Source organism: Rattus norvegicus, chromosome 7 (assembly GCF_021556685.1).
Source record: "Rattus norvegicus strain SHRSP/BbbUtx chromosome 7, alternate assembly SHRSP_T2T, whole genome shotgun sequence".
Taxonomy (NCBI): Eukaryota; Metazoa; Chordata; class Mammalia; order Rodentia; family Muridae; genus Rattus; species Rattus norvegicus.
The window spans coordinates 122,683,306-122,701,929 of NC_141540.1; the positions used below are offsets into that span (position 1 = coordinate 122,683,306).

The 18,624-nt window shown below is 43.1% G+C and overlaps 1 protein-coding gene, 1 long non-coding RNA gene and 1 other non-coding gene across 4 annotated transcripts in view; all 3 read left to right on the forward strand.

The window, feature by feature from the left end:
- LOC120093697 (uncharacterized) overlaps positions 1-2,470 on the forward strand; it is a 38,225-nt gene extending 35,755 nt beyond the window's left edge. The window contains exon 4 of the long non-coding RNA XR_015625792.1: positions 2,237-2,470. This is a non-coding gene — a long non-coding RNA (uncharacterized LOC120093697). The remainder of the gene's footprint in view (positions 1-2,236) is intronic.
- A 2,583-nt stretch (positions 2,471-5,053) lies between these two features.
- Ep300 (EP300 lysine acetyltransferase) overlaps positions 5,054-18,624 on the forward strand; it is a 71,171-nt gene continuing 57,600 nt past the window's right edge. For both annotated transcript variants that reach the window (XM_087559839.1, XM_087559840.1), the window contains exon 1: positions 5,054-6,411. In XM_087559839.1, coding sequence (XP_087415965.1) covers positions 6,318-6,411 — 94 coding nt within the window. In that variant the 5' untranslated portion in view covers positions 5,054-6,317. The remainder of the gene's footprint in view (positions 6,412-18,624) is intronic.
- On the forward strand, positions 11,490-11,594 carry LOC120093921 (U6 spliceosomal RNA). The gene has a single exon (XR_015626291.1). It is a non-coding gene; the product is annotated as a U6 spliceosomal RNA (small nuclear RNA).

Consider the following 18,624-nt stretch of genomic DNA (forward strand, 5'->3'; position numbering starts at 1 on the left):
GAACTTGCTTTGTGCATCAGGCTGGCCTCAAACTTGTAGAGATTTGACTACCTCTGCCTCCTAAGTGCTGAGATTAAAGGTGTGTGCCACCAACAACCAGCTCTTACTTTAAATGTTATTTAGGTTTTTTTTGAGACAGGGTTTCTCTCATACCAGGCGTGGCTTACCACATAGACAAGGGCCTTGAACTCACAGACCCACCTGGCTCTGGCATTAAAGGGATCGGCTACGACTGCTCTGCTAAAAATCCTTATTTTAAAGACAGAGCTGGGTGTGTTTCCTAGGCTGGCTTTGGACTTTCAAACTTTGAATCCTTTGCCTCTGCCTCCTCAGTGCCGGGATTACAGGTATGCACTGCCAACCTCAGCTTTTGTCTTAAGCTCATAGTTCAGACAACATCCATATATTGGTATTATTCCCAGAAGTTTATTTTCCCAAAATGACATTCCATATCTAATACGAACTCTCCATAGTCTCGCTCCCTGTGCCCTGTTAAGAACTGTTCCCTCTAGTGCTCCCAGGAATTTACTAATCAGGATAGTCTTAAGTAGCAGTTTCTTCTGAATTGACCAATTTCTTTTTGGAGGAGGTTCATTAAGACTATGGAAGTGGGCTGGAGAGATGGCTCAGAGGTTAAGAGCACTGACTGCTCTTCTAGAGGCCCTGAGTTCAAATCCCGGCAACCACATGGTAGGATCACAACCATCCGTAATGGGATCTGATGTCCTCTTCTGGTGTGTCTGAAGACAGCAACAGTGTACTCGCATACATAAAAATAAAATAAAGACCTTAAAAAAAAAAAAGACTATGGAAGTAAAGCCAGGTGGTGGTGAGAGCACATACCTTTAATCCCAACATTCAAGAAGTAAAGGTAGGCAGGTCTCTGTGAGTTCAAGGCCAGTGTGGTCTACAGAATGAATTCCAGGACAGCCAGGGCTACACAGAGAAGAAACTCAGTCTCAATAAACCTTAAAAAACAAACAGGGGCTGGGGATTTAGCTCAGTGGTAGAGTGCTTGCCTAGCAAGCGCAAGGCCCTGGGTTCTGTCCCCAGCTCTGAAAAAAAGAACCAAAACAAAACAAAACAAAACAAAACAAACAAACAAAAAACAGGAAAAAAGGATTTGGGGATTTAGCTCAGTGGTAGAGCGCTTGCCTAGCAAGCGAAAGGCCCTGGGTTCTGTCCCCAGCTCCAGAAAAAAGAAAAAAAAAAACAGGAAAAAAAGGGGGAGCAGGAGGGTTTGGACAGATTGACCCCTATGGCTCATGTGGGGCTGTCTTGGCCAAGTATAACTGAGGTGAGCACATACAAGGAGATTGTGTTCCCTCTTCTGTCTAGGGTTCAAATCTATGGCAACTGTCAGGGCACCCAGGAATGTTCATGAGGAGCTTTCTGTTTTAACGTGCTCATATAGTTTCATTTTTCACTCTCCCAGTAGCTGGAGTCACGTAGCATGTGCTTGTGTGTACATGCACGCAGAGGCCAGAGTTCAGTATTAGATGTCTTCCTCTAGACCTCTGCACCTCATTGTTAGCTTTTTAGGTGTTTCAAAGACAGGGTTTCTCTGGGTATCGCCTAATTTTTAGATGGGGTCTCATTAAACTTGGAGCTCCCCTGTCAGGATAGTTTGCTGCTTAGGGGAACTTTGGAGTTCCTCGTGTGGAATTTTATCTTGATATGGGTAACGGGAATCAGTGCTTGGGCCTCACGCTTGTGTGGCAACCACTTTTCCAACTGGGTCGTCTCCCTAGGGCTCTGTCTAGTGCTTTCTCTGAGTTACAAACACCTCTTTACCTTTTCACCAATTTAGGAGTCAGAGTTTTGAGTCTGTCATCTAGGCCGGTCTCAGACTTGAGTGCCCCTGCTTCCATTCCTTCTGGATTCCTTAGGAAGGTGTAAAGTGGTGTATTGAGGGGTCACTCTACCAGGCCTTGTGTGTGGTATCACTATCCTTCCTCCACCCTGTGACAGGGCTAGAGCACAAGGCTTCGTGCTAACTCCATGCTCTACCTCTCAGCCATAGAATAAACTAGGCCTGATTACGAATCCCACCTTACGGGCGATTAATCAGCCTAAATCTTAAAGCTTCTAGATGATAAAGCTGGCCTTTAAGCCTGGTTCTTTCTGGCTTCGTTGTCCCAGCTCTTCCCTGCTAGCCTTCACTGTATCCTCGTTCCCCACAAATGACAAGAGACAACTTGTGTGGCATAAACGTTTCCCTCTTTTTTTTTTTCAGTGCTGAGGACAGATCCTAAAATTCACATCTGCAGCCTACTCTACCACCGAGCTAAATCCTCAACCCAGTGTTCAGTCTTTTTCTCTTTTGGGTGTCTCTCTCCTGCAGCCTTGGTTTTCCTGGAACCCTGGGTAGACCAGGCTGGCTCTGAACTCCCAGATATCTGCCTGCTTCCATTTCTGGACTGTTGAGATTAAAGGCATGTGCCCCCATGCCTGACTTCCACAATCTAAACCTATGACTGATTGAATTTCCCTTGTTTGCATTGGATATAATTCCACTTTAAGAGTGTTTTATCTACATGTATGTATGTGGGCCATGACTGCTGTCTTTGGAGGAAAGGGTATAGGGTCCCCTCAAACTGAGTTACAGATGGTTTAAGTTGCCACGTCGATGCTGGGAATCAAGATTGGAGTCTTCTGGAAAGGGTGGTTTTTCCAGCCCCTGAAATCTCACAGTTTTTTGTTTTGTTTTGAGATAGGGTCTCTCTATGTAGTTCTGGCTGTCCTGTCATTATGTAGAGCAGGCAGGCCTTCAAACTGAGAGATCTTCCTGCCTCCTCCTCCCAAAAGGCATAACCCCACTTTTGAAGTAGTGCAGGTTACTGTGAAGGTCCCGTTCTTGACCTGCCTTTACCCTTTATACAGGTGTGTGTAAGCCATGCCCAGTTGTGATGCTGGAGAGTTGAGCCCAGGGTCTCACACAGGCTAGCAGAGCACTCTGAAAACTGAGCCATCTCCCCAGCCCTCTCCTGTGAGTTTTTTCCCCCCGCCAGGGCAAGCGCTCTACCGCTGAGCTAAATCCCCAACCCCTCTCCTGTGAGTTTTAAGGACGTCCTGAGCCACGTGTGGTGGTCTGCACCTATCATGACAACGCTCAGGGCGCCGAGACAGGTGGATTGCATGTCCAGAGATAACCTGGGAACTTAATGAGACCTTGTCTCCATGTAAAAATCAACTTGCCCCTTTCTCTAAGGCAACCCATGGCTTCGATTCTCAGGTACTGCACCCCCTACTCTCCACTAGTTTGCCTGCACTAGGTTTGAAGGTCACAAGACAGAATTCCTGTGGTGGGCAGCTAGAGTTGTTTCACAGGTTCATTCTCATGAGTTTTAGATGCTTGTCATGTCTCAGAGTCAGTTCTCATTCCACCACATGGCTCCTGGGGATGGAAGTCTGGTCTTAACCTCACCAGCTTAGAGTCCCTCTTCTTTCTTCAAGAGAGGGTTTGTCTGTGTAATCCCGGAACCTGCTCTGTAGACCAGGCTGGTTTGGAAGTACCTGCCTCTGCCTCCTGAGTGCTGGGATTAAAAGCATGCACCACCACCACCCAGCTAATTCTGGTTTCTCAAGCTATACCCTTAGAAGTCAAACAGCAAAAATGGAGGATGTCTGGCCACTAGCAAAACAGGTCAAGATATGAAATGTGAGAAAATATGACCTGATGAGAGGGTTCAGCAAGTGTAGAAACAATTGCTCAGCCCCAGCTTTTGGTTGGATCCTTGGAACCATAACATGGGTACAGAAGGAGAAGTGACTTCTCCAGGTTGTCCTCTGACCTCTCCACGTGGGTCATGGGTATATATGTTCAAACATTTATACATACCAACAGAGACACACAAGGTAAATAATCATAATTAAAAAACAAATCTGAGAAAAAAAATTTTATTTTCTTGGTAGTACTGGTGACTGAACTTTTCAGGCCACAGGAAGAATAGGCAAGCCTACTACCCATCCAGTAGGTAATATCTTGGAAGTTTTCCTTCAGTGTCACATACAGCCTTGGTACTTTCCCTATATTTGAGGGTCCCAAACACAGAAATCCAGTAATTTGAGAACCCTAAAAGCATGCTCCCTACTTTTTTGCTTCGAATTGGACTGCTCTAACACTAGCTTCTTAGGAGCATTTCCTCACTCTTTTCTAGAGTTATGGATTTTTAGCACCTGACATTTTTTTGTCCTCTCCCATATTTATATTTAAGGCACTGCAGAAAGTGCTCTTTTATTAAGTTCATCTGTTAGAGATGGGTGGAAATACCTTCAAAAGACCTTGGAAGTTTCAGGCAGGTCCAGAAAAATATTCTCAAGGATTCTTTTTCTAAGAGTGGTTGCTGGTAAGGATGTGTAGACACATAATAGGCAAAAAAAAAAAAAAAAAAAAAAATGCATGTACGGTCTAGTCCTAAACAGCCTCCCACTGCTGTGGTTCCTCCCCACCCCATTTTTCTAACAATATTATCCTAGTCCAAATTTTTCGTTTTTGAATCAGACATTTCAAGAGGAAACTTAAAGGACTAGCAATGTGACTTTGAGAAATGAACTGCTCCTTTCGAAAAGGCGATGAAGAGTGTGGAATGTTTCTATCCTGAACACACAGGTGCTTGGCGGATTTAATGGAGTTCCAAAGATCAACCGGAGAGGGCAAAACCCGGGCGCTCCAACTTGTTTCTGCTCATTTTCACAGAGGAGCGCCAGAGCTCCGACTACATTCTGCGCAAAGACCCAGCCCAGGAACCTAAGTGTCCACCGACCGAAAATACGTTCTAAGTCTACGCCGGAGCCCCCCTCTTTCAAGACCTCCCCTTTAAAGGGAGCCACCGAATGACGCCGGGGGAGTTTGCGGAAGCGCCTACCGCGTTGGGCCCTTGGGCGGATCCCGTGATTGGAGCCGGCACCGCCCCCAGGCGCCGCTTCCCCCATTGTGTGAGCTGCAAGGAGGAGGCCCCGCCCTCGCCCCGCCCCCGGTTCCTCGGCCCCTCCCCTCTCCACTCCCCCGCCCCCCCATCTTGGCTCATTTCCGGCCGCCGCCGCTACCGCTATCCTGTAAGGAGGATTCGGCAGAGGCAAGAAACAACAGCCGCCATCTTGTTTGTGTGCTAGCCTGTGGGGGGGTGGGGGGAGGAGAGAGCGAGAGGGACCGGGCGAGAGTGGGGCAAGCGGGACGCCCGGCTGAGTGCGAACTGCGCGAGCAGGGAGTGCGGGGGGTACCAGGCCGGAGAGCAGCGGCCGCGACCGAGACAGTGGTTGGGGGCCCGGGGCGCAAAGGCTGAGGCGACCCCTAGCCCCCTCCTGCCCGCACACACCCCCACTGCAGCCCGGGCCGGCGTCGACGCCTAAGGGGGGACCATTACATAACCCCGCGCCCCGCGGCGCCTTCGCCCGCCGTCCAGGGCGGCCCCCGAGCCGAGCCCCCGGGGGGGGGCGGGAGCTCCCAGCACCTGGCTGCCGGGCGTGAGGGCCAGAGAGGCGGCCGTACTTATTTCTCCTCCACGGGCTTGCGAGTGGAGGCGGAGAGCGCGGCGCGCGGAGAGGCCGCGTCGGTGGGCTTGGCGTCGGCGCGGGCTTGCGGGCGGGCCGCCCTGCTCGGCCCGGCCCCCCTGGCCCTTCGGGCCGGCGAGCTCCACGCTCGGCTTCGTCGCCGCGCCTCCGCTGTCCGCTGCGCGATGTGAGGTGGCTCCGGCGCCAGTCTGGCTCTCGGCTCGGGTGAGCTCAGTGCGGCCATTAGGGGCCGGTGCGGCAGCAGCGGCGCAGAGCGCAGCGGCAGGAGGAGGAGGAGGGCTCGCAGGGTGGGGGCGCAAGCCCGGGAGGGGGCACCGGGAGGAGGTGAGTGTCTCTGGTCGCCTCCTCCTCTCCCCCTTTTTTCGCCCCCGCCTCCTTGTGGCGATGAGAAGGAGGAGGACAGCGCCGAGGAGGAAGAGGCTGATGGCGGCGGCGGAGCTCCGAGAGACCTCGGCTGGGCAGGGACTCGCTGTGGCGGGCTGGGGACTGCGTCTGTAGAGCTGTGAGTTCCCGAGAATTCGCTGCAGCGGACGTGCTCGTGGGATCAGTGTTGCTGTACCCTCCTCCCGGCCTGGTTTAGGCCCGGCCCCTCGCACTTGCCCCTACCATTTCTGTTGAGTCCGCATCCCTCTCCGGCCACCGCAACCAGGCGAAGAGAAAAAGGAACTTCCCCCACCCCTCTTGGGTGGCGGCGGAGCTCCGGAGCCCACCCTTAGGAGCGGGGCGGGGACCCCGTTTCGAAGAAGAGATTTCCTCAGGATTCTCGTTTTTTTTCCTCGGTTGTATCTCCGAAAGAATTAAAAATGGCCGAGAATGTGGTGGAACCCGGGCCGCCTTCAGCCAAGCGGCCTAAACTCTCATCTCCGGCCCTCTCGGCGTCCGCCAGCGATGGCACAGGTTAGTCTCGGGACTCCCGGCCTTCCATAGTTCCCTTCGTCTTTTCTGCTGGTTGCACCTTCATTCTAGGGTATTTCTGTGTATCTCTTCCTATTTCTCCGGCCGGTGTTTAATTTTAAAGGATTTTGAATGGACTGGTTGAAGACGTCCAGCAGCCCAACCATTTTCTTTGCCTTCTGATACATTCATTGCAACACTATGTCATGTCAGATGGTTGTGTGTTCTGGAATTAAGAGCTTGGAAGTGGGAGCTGCATGGACCTTTATTGTCGGCTCCATGCAATTTAATTTGGGAAATGCCGGTACAGTTGTGTGTAAGGGCTTTTATGCACTTTTACTATTTTTTGTTACTGGCGAATGAGGTTTTCAAATCTTTCTCCCCTGTTGCACTTAATTCTTTTCCCTCTGCTTTTCCACCTTTAAAGGTTTTTACTCCTGTGAAGCAGATTTTCTGTTAAGGAATGGGGGTGGAAGACAAATCTTGGTGTGTGCAGTACAAGGTTTTAAGTGTAACGTAAAGTTCAACAAAATACTGTTTTTTAAGTCCCCTCTCCATCCTTGGCTCAAGAATCAGTATGGACCGCAGTTTATTTTATATCTATTTGGTGTGAAACCAAAATGTCTCAAACTGGGTGTTTGATCAGGTGAGGAGACCTGAGGCATTTCCCTTGCAGTTTGTTGTCACCCTTCTTATTTAGAAGGGAAAGAGAAAAGATGAAGCCTTTCTGGAATTAGGTACTTAGAAATGGAGATAAGAAGTTGAAAGAGTCCCAGTCATGAACTTCCAACTAAAGTGACTGTACAAGTTTGAAAATGTACAGTAGGTTTTGTGCTTGTATGCTTATTTTGATTTACTTTTTGGACCTTTGCAATTTCAGTTTTCAAGATCAAGGAATTCTTTTCTTCAGTCAGCCCCTTTGTTAGGAGACCTGCAGGGAGACTTTCCACCGTCTGTTCTTTTTTCTACTTACTGTTAGTTTAGTGTTATTCTGATGATCACCGACCTGGTCCTCTTGCTGTCTGACTTGTTTGAGAGGCCAGGATGATGAAGAATAATGACTGGTCATCTGACAGTCCACAAGATGTTCCCCCTTACTACAAGCATCTCTTGAACTCAGAGAACAGGCTCAACATCTTCGATCTGCCCGCGGAGTGTATAATGGAGTTAAATGTATCCTGCGAGTTGTAGAGAACGTGTGGGCCATGTTTCTCAGTAGGATTTATGACGAAGGCATGAAAATAAGATAGAACTAGTGCTTTACTCTGCTTTTTTAGCAGCTGTATTGTGAACCATGAGTTTTGCTAGCTGCAACAGTTGGGAAGGAGGATGAGTCTGGCAATGTTCTAAGGCTCTAACTTTAGTTATATGTGAGCATTTCAGCTGTAAAGTTTCTGAGGTCTTAAAGAAATTTTTTAAAAGTATGTCTTTAAAATTCATAGGCATAGACATTAATTTTATAGACACATTCGCTTTGCATTTTTGTTTCATTCCCTACCCTCATAATAAATGTACTTCTGTAATATGTTCACAAGTTGCCAAATTTGACATAACCAGTAACATGAAATATTGTATGGAAAACTTTTTAAAATGAAAATTTTTGATGTTCTGATTTGAGTGATTCAATCTTAAAGTCTGTTCATACCTTTCTGTTCAGGTGGACTATTGCATTCTTGGTCTGATTTATGTATTTTGCTAAATTGTATAGCTTTTGGCTAACTCATGGTTTAAAAAAAAAGCAAAACTTGCTTTGCATATCTTTGAATGCAATTACTGGAGTCTTTTTTGAGGGGGCGAAGGTGGGGGCTGGGAGCTGGGGTTTTCTTTGTGTAGACCTGGATGTCCTGGAACTCAGATCACCAGCCTCTACCTCACAAGTGCTGGGACTAAAGGCAGGTGCCACCACTGACCTGCACCAATTACTAGAGATTTAAAGGTGAAAAAATTCAATACTGAGATTGATTTATTCTTAGTATTAAGGGTTATATTAATATGAGTAACTTTTCTTCTCTTAACATTGTAGTGAGGGTTAATTTTTTGCTCTTTTTAAGTTTATATTCCATTCAACTTTTTTTGGTTGTTGTTTTGTTTTGTTTTCAAGACAGGGTTTTTGTAGCTCTGACTGGCCTTGAACTTGCCATGTTGCTCAGACTGGCCTCAAACTCACAGAGGCCTCCTGCCTCTGCCTCATTTGTTGGGATTAAAGTCCTATGTCTCGAGGACTGGCTTGTTTGGCTTTTTTTTTTTTTTTTTTTAAATTTGATTCAGGGTATCACTACATAGCCCTGGCTGTCCTACAAACTAGAGAGAGATGATTGCTTCTGCCTCCCCCCTGATCCCCCTGGTGGAGATAAAGGTGTGTGCCACCAAGCCTAACAGGTATATAATTTAAATTATATTAGCCTAGTTTCCTTTTGTTTTGCCAAGGCTGGGGGAATGAATTTACCATGATGGTGCCATTACATTTTGGTAGTTCTTGGATCCAGAAACAAGTGATAGTAACCGTTTTTAGGCAACTTGTAAGGAAGCATTTTACATTTAAAGCTTGCAATGTCTTTATTTTGATTATCCTCTCCCCCTCCCCTCCCCCGGGGTTGTAGTCTTGGTTGTCTTGGAACTCAACTCGGGCTCATAATAAAAGCTCTATCTGCCTCTGCCTGGTATCATTGATCACCATGGCCTGGCTTGCATTTTGATTTTTAAGATATCCGTTGGGTATTTTATAAACATGAATGTTGGTTGTTGTGCCTGATTTTAATTTTATCTAGAGCTGGCCAAAATTCTAAAAAAAATTTTTTTTTAATGTGCATTGGTGTTGTGTGTGTGTGTGTGTGTGTGTGTGTGTGTGTGTGTGTATTTATATGTCTTTGTGACAGTGTTGCATCTCCTATAACTTGTTGCAGGCAGGGGTGAGCTCCCATGTGGGTGCTGGGAATTTGAACCCCTGTCCTCTGGAAGAGCAGCCAGTGTCAAACCACTCTCCAGCCAGACTCTACAAACTTTTAAAAAAGTAAATTAGGCTTATAAAAGTACAGTTTGTATACCTACCAAATATTTGAGTGTATTTTCTTCTTAAGAAAGCAACTAAGTCTGTGCGTTGGTGAGCTCTGAAGTATCACAAAGCAGATAAGTATTTCCCCAACTTGCACACAGGCCCACCTCACCACCCTACCCCAACACTCTTTTTTCTTATTTTCTTTTTGTGGTTTTTAAGACAAAGTTTTTCTGTGTAACAGTCATGCTGGCTGTCCTGGAACTCCGTATATAAACCAAGCTGGCCTTGTGCTCATAGAGATCTGTCCTCTTCTACTTCCCAAGTGCTTGGGATTAAAGGTGTGAGCCCCCAAATCCTGCCAGCTTTTGAATTTAGGTGATATTGCAGAATTAAGAAGTCCCCAAATACTTTACGAAATTGCCAGGTTGAGCCCAATGCCTTGTTTATAGGCTCACATTTTGTGTTGAAATGGGAAAGAATAAAAGCCTGCCTTCCTTTTTTTCTTCCTTCTTTCCTTTCTGTCTTTGTTTTTGTACTTCAGTGTTTGCATTTTAACCTTTTTTATTTCATTCTTTTTTTTTTTCCCTTTTCTGTTTTTTGGTATAGAGTCTTATTATGTAGCTCTAGCAGTCCTGGGACTCTCTATGAAGACCATGCTCAAAGATCTATTTGTTTCTGCCTCTAAGTGTCCTGCTTGAAACTTAACTTTCTTCTATTCTTTCTCCCCTAGAAGACCATAAAAGCTATTTGTAAACTTTTTTTATATGTAAAATTGTTCACAGAAGTTAATAGGTAAGTTTTTGAATACTTGTTGAACTGATTATTTCTGCTGATCTTAAGTGATGGCAGTGATGAGTGTGACCTTTTTCCTTCATTGCTCAGTGAACATTTTGTTGCTGCTTGGAAATCACTTAAAGAACACTTAAGAACAGGCTTTGTAAGATGGGTAACAGTTTTAGGTAAAGATTTCCTTTTGTAGCCCTACTGTGTGGATAACTGAGTTGGCTTGGATTTATGTACCAAACCAATCTCTACCCAATGTCAAAGGCACTAAGGACATAGCGTGTGAAGTCTACATTGAATTTTGACCACTAAGTTAATGTGTGCCTAGAGAAATGGTAGAGATAATTATTTTCTATAGCAATTTTCTGCCTCTTCCTCCCCAGTAAAGGATTACAGGGGCAAGCCACACATTTTTTTTAAAAAGTTTTATTTTTCTCAAGATAATGCTATATAAAGTAAATGACTTCTTATCCTACCTAGAATACATCTATGGAGTTGTGTTTTGCTTTGTTTTTGCCCAGATCTGGCATTATGCTTTAATTTTTTTCTTTTGTTTTTTGTTTGTTTTGTTTTTGGTTGCAAAATGTGTATATTAGAGTTGCTTTAAAATCAGATAGGGTGAACAACCAGCCCCACGATTTGGTGAAGTGTGGCTGTACTGACCGGTGAGGTAGAGCAGAACACTTTGCCTCTACCTTAAATGTCTCAAGGCCTTGTAAATTGAGTGATAGGACCTCAAGCTGATGTCTGGTGACAGTGACTCTTGGAGTGTGGGTGACTTTCCCCACCAGGACCTTGTGTTCAGTGAACTGATGACAGAGAGGGAGAAGAGGGCTAATGTCCTGTGGCATTTAGTTTTCTACCTCTTCTTGTCTATTCAACCCAAAGAAAATAATTTGAAACACTTGAAGATGAATGCATAGTGGTGTTCGTAAACATACTAAATATTGCCTGATAAGTGGGAGCATAAAGTAATTCTTTGTGGTAAATTTACAAAAAAATTCAGATGTCATTTTGCCAGTTTATAATGCCCAACAATTAATTAATGAGAAATAGGAAATAATCATTTTGTGGTTTTCATTCATTTCCCTTTTTTTCTTTTTTACTTTCAAGATGGGATCTTGCTGTGTTGCCCAGGTGGTCTGAAAACTCTAGGGTTCAACCAGCCTTCCAGTTGAGCATCCTTAGTAGCTAGGACTACAGGCATATGCTGCTTTACACCTGCTTGAAGCTATTGTGAGTGTGAGGAACTTTAGTGAAACAATTTATACCAAAGATTAAGACAAACCATACATTTAATTTTGTGCTTGTTTTGGCTGCACATACACTAAGATTGGAATAGTACATAGATTAGCATGGCCCCTGCTTAAGGATTGACACAAAAATGAGTTGGACATGATCATTTGTACACACCTATTATTCCAGCAGTCAGGAGGCTATGGCAAGAAGGATTGAGTGCGGGAGGTCAGTCTTGGCAGTAATGTAGCAAGGCCCTGCCTTCCTCAAAACAAATATGAAATCAAAACACAATGATTGGGAGGTGTGTGACTTTTTTCATATGATAGCTAGTATCTTTCTGAAAAAAAAATTTTTTTTTTTAGATTTTTTTTTTAAGATTTATTTATTTATTAAATGTGAATACACTGTAGCTGTCTTCACACACACCAGAAGAGGGCATCAGATCTCATTACAGATGGTTGTGAGCCACCATGTGGTTGCTGGGAATTGAATTCAGGACCTCTGGAAGAGCAGTCTAGAAGTTTTCTTAACCACTGAGCCATCTCTCCAGCCCTAAAATGGGGTTGTTAAGACGACTGAGTGGGTAAAAGTACTTGCTTGTGCAGTTCTGTAGATTTGAGTTAAATCTGTTAGAACTCATGTAAAAGTTAAAAAGGAGAGCTAATTCTACAGATTTGTCCTCTGACCACCACATGCTTTGCAGTGCTGAACATGCACATACAGATACAATGTGGAGGAGCTAAGAGATAAATACTGATTAGTTAAGCCTCTTAGCAATTTGGTATGGTATTCCCCCCCCCTTTTTTAGATTTATTTTGTATATGAATATTTTGCTTACATGTGCATGTCATGGATGTGCCTGGTGCCCTCAGATCAGAAGAGGGTGTGGATCTCCAAGACTGGATCTGTCATGTATGTGCTTGGAACTGAACCCAGAATTTCTGTAAGAGCAGTAAGTGCTCTTAACCATTGTGCCATTTCTCTAGCTCCACATATAAAATTTGTTTTTAGAGAACATATTCTTTTTAAATGCCTCGAAGAACAATCCACTGTTTTGTTGAAAAGATAATTTTGAGACTAGCATGATCTGTCTACATAGCAGCTTCTAGGTCACCCAAAGATACATAGTGAGAACCAGTCTTTAAAAAAAAAAAAAAAGAAACAAAACCTACTGAACAACAAAGATGAGTGGTGAAAGAGTGGGCATTGGAGTCAGTCAGAAGTCTGAGAACACTATGCCTTAGTTAACTGAGCTGTGGGCCAATAAATCAACCCTGGGTTCTCCTTTCCTGCCTGCCATACCCACCATTATAGGGTTGTAGTATGGAATGAGGAGAATGTTCTATACGATGCTCAGGAAACTTCACTCCTAAAACCCTAGGAGGATGAGATGAATTATTTCTAGTTAGAGTCTGGCCTGGACTACAAAGTGATACTGCTACATAAATGACCCTAGGACAAAAGAAAACTAAAACTCAGGACAGCACTTGATGTGCAGTGTGTACACACATGAAATGTTAATTACCACCAACTCCACAGGCCTTAGTGGTAGACTTTTATTTTAATGGATATACAGATAAAATGGGTAAAGACAAAGGGAAGGACTTTGAAAGGTAAGGAGTGTAGAGAGGTAGTGATCAAGTAAGTCTTGTAGGAGACTTTTATATCACCCACCTAAAGATTTAAGCCTTCTAGCACTATAAGAATATGGGAGCCGAGGCAAACCTAAGAATGAAAGCACTCTTAATCGTGGTGTACCTATAATCCTGGCATTTGGGAGTTGGAAGCAAGAGACTGAAAGGTTTTTAGGTGGAACTGAATTAGAGTGAGGGTTTGTTCTAAGAAAATCAACCAAAGCAATGTATGTTCTTGCTACCACAAAGTGTTTTGTATCTAAATAGTTAAAAATTAGTTGGTATTTATTAATAATACGAGACATGGGGAATCAAATTGTTCTTATTGGCAACATTCAATATAGGATTTTTTTTCCAAAAATTTTGGTGATTGAGTAATTTTTTTTTCAGTTTTTCAATTTTCATTTGCTAGTCTAAATGAGTTTTATTATAGTTTTGCTTTTGCTTATTTTTATTTATGTGTGAGTGTTTTACCTTCATGCACGTTTGTACACTGTATGTGTCTGACGCTCATGGAGACCAGAAGAGGGTATTGGATCCTTTGGAACTGGAGTTAGAGACATGAGGCACCATGTGGGTGCTGTGAATTGAACCTTAGCAGTAGCAACAGGTACTGACTGCTGAGCTGTCTCTTCATTCACTATTGTTGTTTTGAGACAAAGTCTCATTTTGTACTATAAGGTGACCTGGAGCTCACCGTAACAGCTAACAGCACAGTAGCACAGATACCTTTGACATTTTTTGAGATGCTTCTGCTTGCCTTGGTGTCCTGAGGTAAAATCACTATGCTGTACAAGAGATACTTTTTTTTTTCTTTTGAGACAGGGTTTCTTTTTGTGTATGTAACCTGTGCCTTGCTGCCCTAAAACTCACTCTATAGACTAGGCTGGCCTAAAACTTAGAGATCTGTTTACTTCTGCTTCCTGAGGCATGATCTACCACCGCCCAGCCAAAAGATAATTTCCTATAAAGAGGAAGACAAGTGTAGGGCTTTTTAGTTTTCTTTTATCATACCAAGACATAAATAAGTTCATATATACATACATGAATGACAGAGTCTTACACTATAACTCAGGCTGACTTCAAACTATGACAACCCTACCTGCTTCCTATGTGTCAGGATCACAGGTCTGAGCCATCAACACCTAGCTTAAGGATTAAGAACTACATTTAAGGGGTTGGGGATTTAGCTCAGTGGTAGAGCACTTGCCTAGGAAGCGCAAGGTCCCCAGCTCCGAAAAAAAGAACCAAAAAAAAGAACTACATTTAAATGTAGAGCCAGAAACCTTGATCACAGTGTAAAACTTCTATTATTGTGTGTGTACATGTGTGTTTGTATGTTGGTATGTGTGTGTGGAACAGTGGGTGATTTTTGGCTGTCTTCTGTAATCACACTTCACCTTATTTTTTGAGATGGGGCCCACTGAATTTGAAGCTTATTGTTTAGGCTAGATAGGCTGGACAGCAAGGCTCAGGGATCCTCCTCTCTCGACTTCCCCAAGATTGGGAAAACATGTCACTACTTGGCTTTTACATGGTCCTAGGGGCTCAAACTCAGGTCTTTATGCTTGAATAGCAAAGCACTATACTAGCAGAAGCCATCTCTCTAAACCTACTGATAAATGCACTTCCTTCTTTGTGCCTTAGCTTCCTTGAGTGCTGGGATTACAGTGATGTGCCACCATATCTACATATTTAGTTTTGGTTTTTCAAAGCACTGATTACTGCCTCTTTGAGTGAATTTTATGGCCTACTGTTAGCTTGTACATTTTAACCCTTTACGTGGATGCAGAGTTATACTTAGGATATTAAAATGAGGTAAGACTTGGGATGAGACAGTAAGAGTAGAGAGAAGTAAAGGATTCTGGTTTTAGTAAGGATGGTCTTTATCACAGAAGATAGAAAAAAGTAGTAAGGTTTGAAAGTTAGATGGCTAAGATATAACTTGATATTGATTTCGGTATAAGTAGCCAGGTGGAGAAATCTACAATTATTTCCAAGTTTCAAGTTAGGGGAGATGAGTGGGTAATTTACTGAGAGATTATAGGAAAGAAGTGTGTGTGGGGTATACGTATGTGTTGTATAAACAAATGAAGGAATGGATGGATATACTGGGGGAGCAAGTTAAAACTTGGACATTTTGAAGTTTCTCCTGAATTGAAAAAGGTGCTGTTCTCTTCCTTTGATGTCTATTCCTTTGTAGCTAGCAGTTCTGAATATTTACCAAAGATTAGGCATCTGGAATATAAAGATGAACAAGGTAGTTTCTGCTCTTAAGTATAGGAGCTGCTGAGGTGGTGTACACAGACACACACAGTTTCCTTAGTGCACTGGTAATCTTTAGAAGTACCCTATAGGCGCTAGGTGGTGGTGGCGGCACTGGGGAGGCAGAAACAGGTGGATTTCTGTGAATTCTTGTATATAGATTGAGTTCCAGAACAGCCAGGCTTACACAAACCTGTAGGCCTGGTTGAACACTGCCTCCCCCTAACCCCCAAAAGGTAGCTGATAGAGATTATTTCAGATTCAGACATAGGTCTTAGATATTGCTGAAAAAAATCATATAATAAAATGTGCATTTTAACAAAAGTCATTAGGGCTGAAAGCTTTTGTTAGACATGGGGAAGGGTGTTTCACATGAACACATGATGTAGTTAGAACATACACTGTAGGGGTTGGGGATTTAGCTCAGTGGTAGAGCGCTTGGGTTCGGTCCCCAGCTCCGAAAAAAAGAAAAGAAAAGAAAAAAAAAAAAAAGAACATATACTGTATGTTAGATGTTTTCTTGGAGACGGAAGTGGATAAGACAAACATGGTAAGGAATTTGTCATTGTGTTTTCACAACAAAAACTGTAGGAGTAAGAAAATGGTTGGTGAAAGACTGTTCTGATGGTGGTGTATATGGAGCAAGTTGCAGGGAGAGAAGCTGGTGACAGAATAGCTGTTCTAAGATCCCTTTGTAGGCTAAGCTGACTAAAACTCAAGATCTACCTGCGTGCTTGTAGGTTAAAGGTGTGTGCCACCGCGTCCCGGCCTAGCCAGAGGCTTTTTATTTATTTCTATTGAGTGTACATTTGGTGTGGGTCAGAGAACTTTGTTTATTTTTATTGAGTGTATATTTGGTGTGTGGGTCGGAGAACTTTGTGGAGTTGTTTCAGTTACTTTTATATGTATTCTAGAATTTGAATTCAGGTGGTCAGACTTTGAGGGCAAGTTTCTTTTCCTACTGAGCCATCTATCTTTCTGGCAACTCGAGGAGATTTTAAAAATAAATGATAGGATACTTTCTCTGTTTATACTCTTCCTGGAGGTGCTCCTTTTCAACAAACTATGAAGTTTATTGAAAGTCGAGATGTTGTATATTAACACAAAGTTTGGGTTTGATGTGAATATATCATTCACTTGATTTAAAAATAATTTTTTATGTAATTGTGTGCACCTGTGTGTGCTTGCAGACACCAATAGAATATGTCAGATCTCCTGGAGCTGGACTTACAGGCGGTTATGAACTGCCAGCTTTGGTTCTGGGAACAGAGCTCAGGTCTGTTTACAAGAGCAGCAGTTGCTTTTAACCACTGAACCTGTTTCTAGCCCATTCAGCTGATTTTTGTTTACTTTTTACATGTGAGTGTTTGCCTGCATATATGTGTGTGTACCATGGGCATGCATATAGGTTCTTTGAGTAGAACTGGGTCTTCTGCAAAAGCAGCAAGTGCTTTCATCCTGATCTGTCACTCTAGTCCCCTGAGTTCTTTTTTTTTTTTTTTTTTTTTGGGAGCTGAGAACCAAACCCAGGGCCTTGCGCTTGCTAGACAAGCACTCTACCACTGAGCTAAATCCCCAACCCAGTCCCCTGAGTTCTTACTCATATACTCTTCTTTCTTTCTTTCTTTCTTTCTTTCTTTCTTTCTTTCTTTCTTTCTATCTTTCTTTCTTTCTTTTTTTCTTTTTTTTTTTAAGGTTTTACTATGTAACCCTGGCTGATCTGGAACTCCCTGTGTAGACCAGGCTACTCTCAAATTGGAAGAGATCTGCCTACTTGCTATTTCACTTATTTTTCTTTTGTGCATATGGGCATTTTACTCCTATGCATGTCTGTATACCATGAGCATGCAGTGCCAGAAGAGGATATTGGATCCTCTGGAACTTTAGTTACAGATGATTTTGAGCCACCATGTTGGCGCCCTAAAAATTGAATTAGTTTCTCTGTAAGAACAGCCATTGCTTTTAACTTCTGAACCATTTCTCCCACCCCTGTAATTTATTAGTTTTTTTGAGAGAGAGTCTCTGTCCTACCTGGCCTTGAACTTACAGAGATCCATCTGCCTCTGCCTCCTAAGAGCTCAGATTAAAGGCCTGTGTCAAGCACATACATACATGTAAGTAGGAGACTTAACTTGTAACTCGAGTTCTGTAAGAGCAGTATGTATTCTCAGCTGCTCAAGTGTCTAGCACGCTCCTGAAGACAAGTTTTGTTTGGGACTGGGGAGGGAATCCACACATCATGTGTTTTAAACAAGTCCTCTAACAACCGAGCTGTATTTCTGACCCTTGGTTTTTACATGGTTTTTCTCCCCCATGTTATTTGTCACCTGCCTTTACTAGCTGAGCCATCTTTGTTGACTGCTCCTATTTTTATTACTACGTTTATTTTGTGATTTTTCTCCATGATTTGTGACATGTATAAATTTTAAGTAGTTGAAGGTTATTTTAGTCCCTTCACTGTGTTCAATATGCTGATAATAAATATTCCTTGGATATGTCAGTGAAAAGTAAAAAAAAAAATTATGTAATATCAAGGATGTAATGAAAAAGTGCTAATATATTAAGCAATTTTGAATGGTAGCTTTAGATCACTTTCATTCAAAATCTGTGTTCCAAATTATCCATGGGTTTTTAAATTATTTTGTTTGTTTTCATTATTTGTATATCTTTGTTTGGTTTTATACACACGAATGTGCTGCTTTTGGAGGCCAGCAGAGGATGTCAAGTCTACTGAACTGGAGTTACAAATGGTTCTGAGCCTCGTGAATTGGGTGCCTTGCGTCCTCTGCAGTAACTGTGTACACTGTTCTCTTGAGCAGTCTCTCCAGCTCCTGCATGGCTTATTATATGTTAATGCCATTTTTATTAAATTTTTTTAAGAAAGTTAAAACAAAAAACAAAACAAAACAAAACAAAAAAACACCTAGACTCCGAGGGCTAAGGGTATGTAGCTCTGTTAGCCTGCTTGCCTAGTGTACAGGAAGCCCCAGGTTAAATCTCTAGTGCCATATAAAATGAGAAGTGGTGGTAACACAACTGTAATCTCAGTACTTTTGAGATGAGGCAGGGGAAACAGAAGCTCAATATTATCCTCATAGAGAATTCCAGGCAAGACTTGGATATGTGAAACCCTGCCTAGATGAAACATGACAAATTGCACCCCAGAAAGAAATAAAGGCACACTTAGAGAAAGAGTTATAAATATTGAGTCAAGTGGGTCATGAAAGTGGTTGCATTTGAAGTGGAATAATTTTTTCATATGTATGTATGTGGTATACATACTAGCATCCATATGGATAT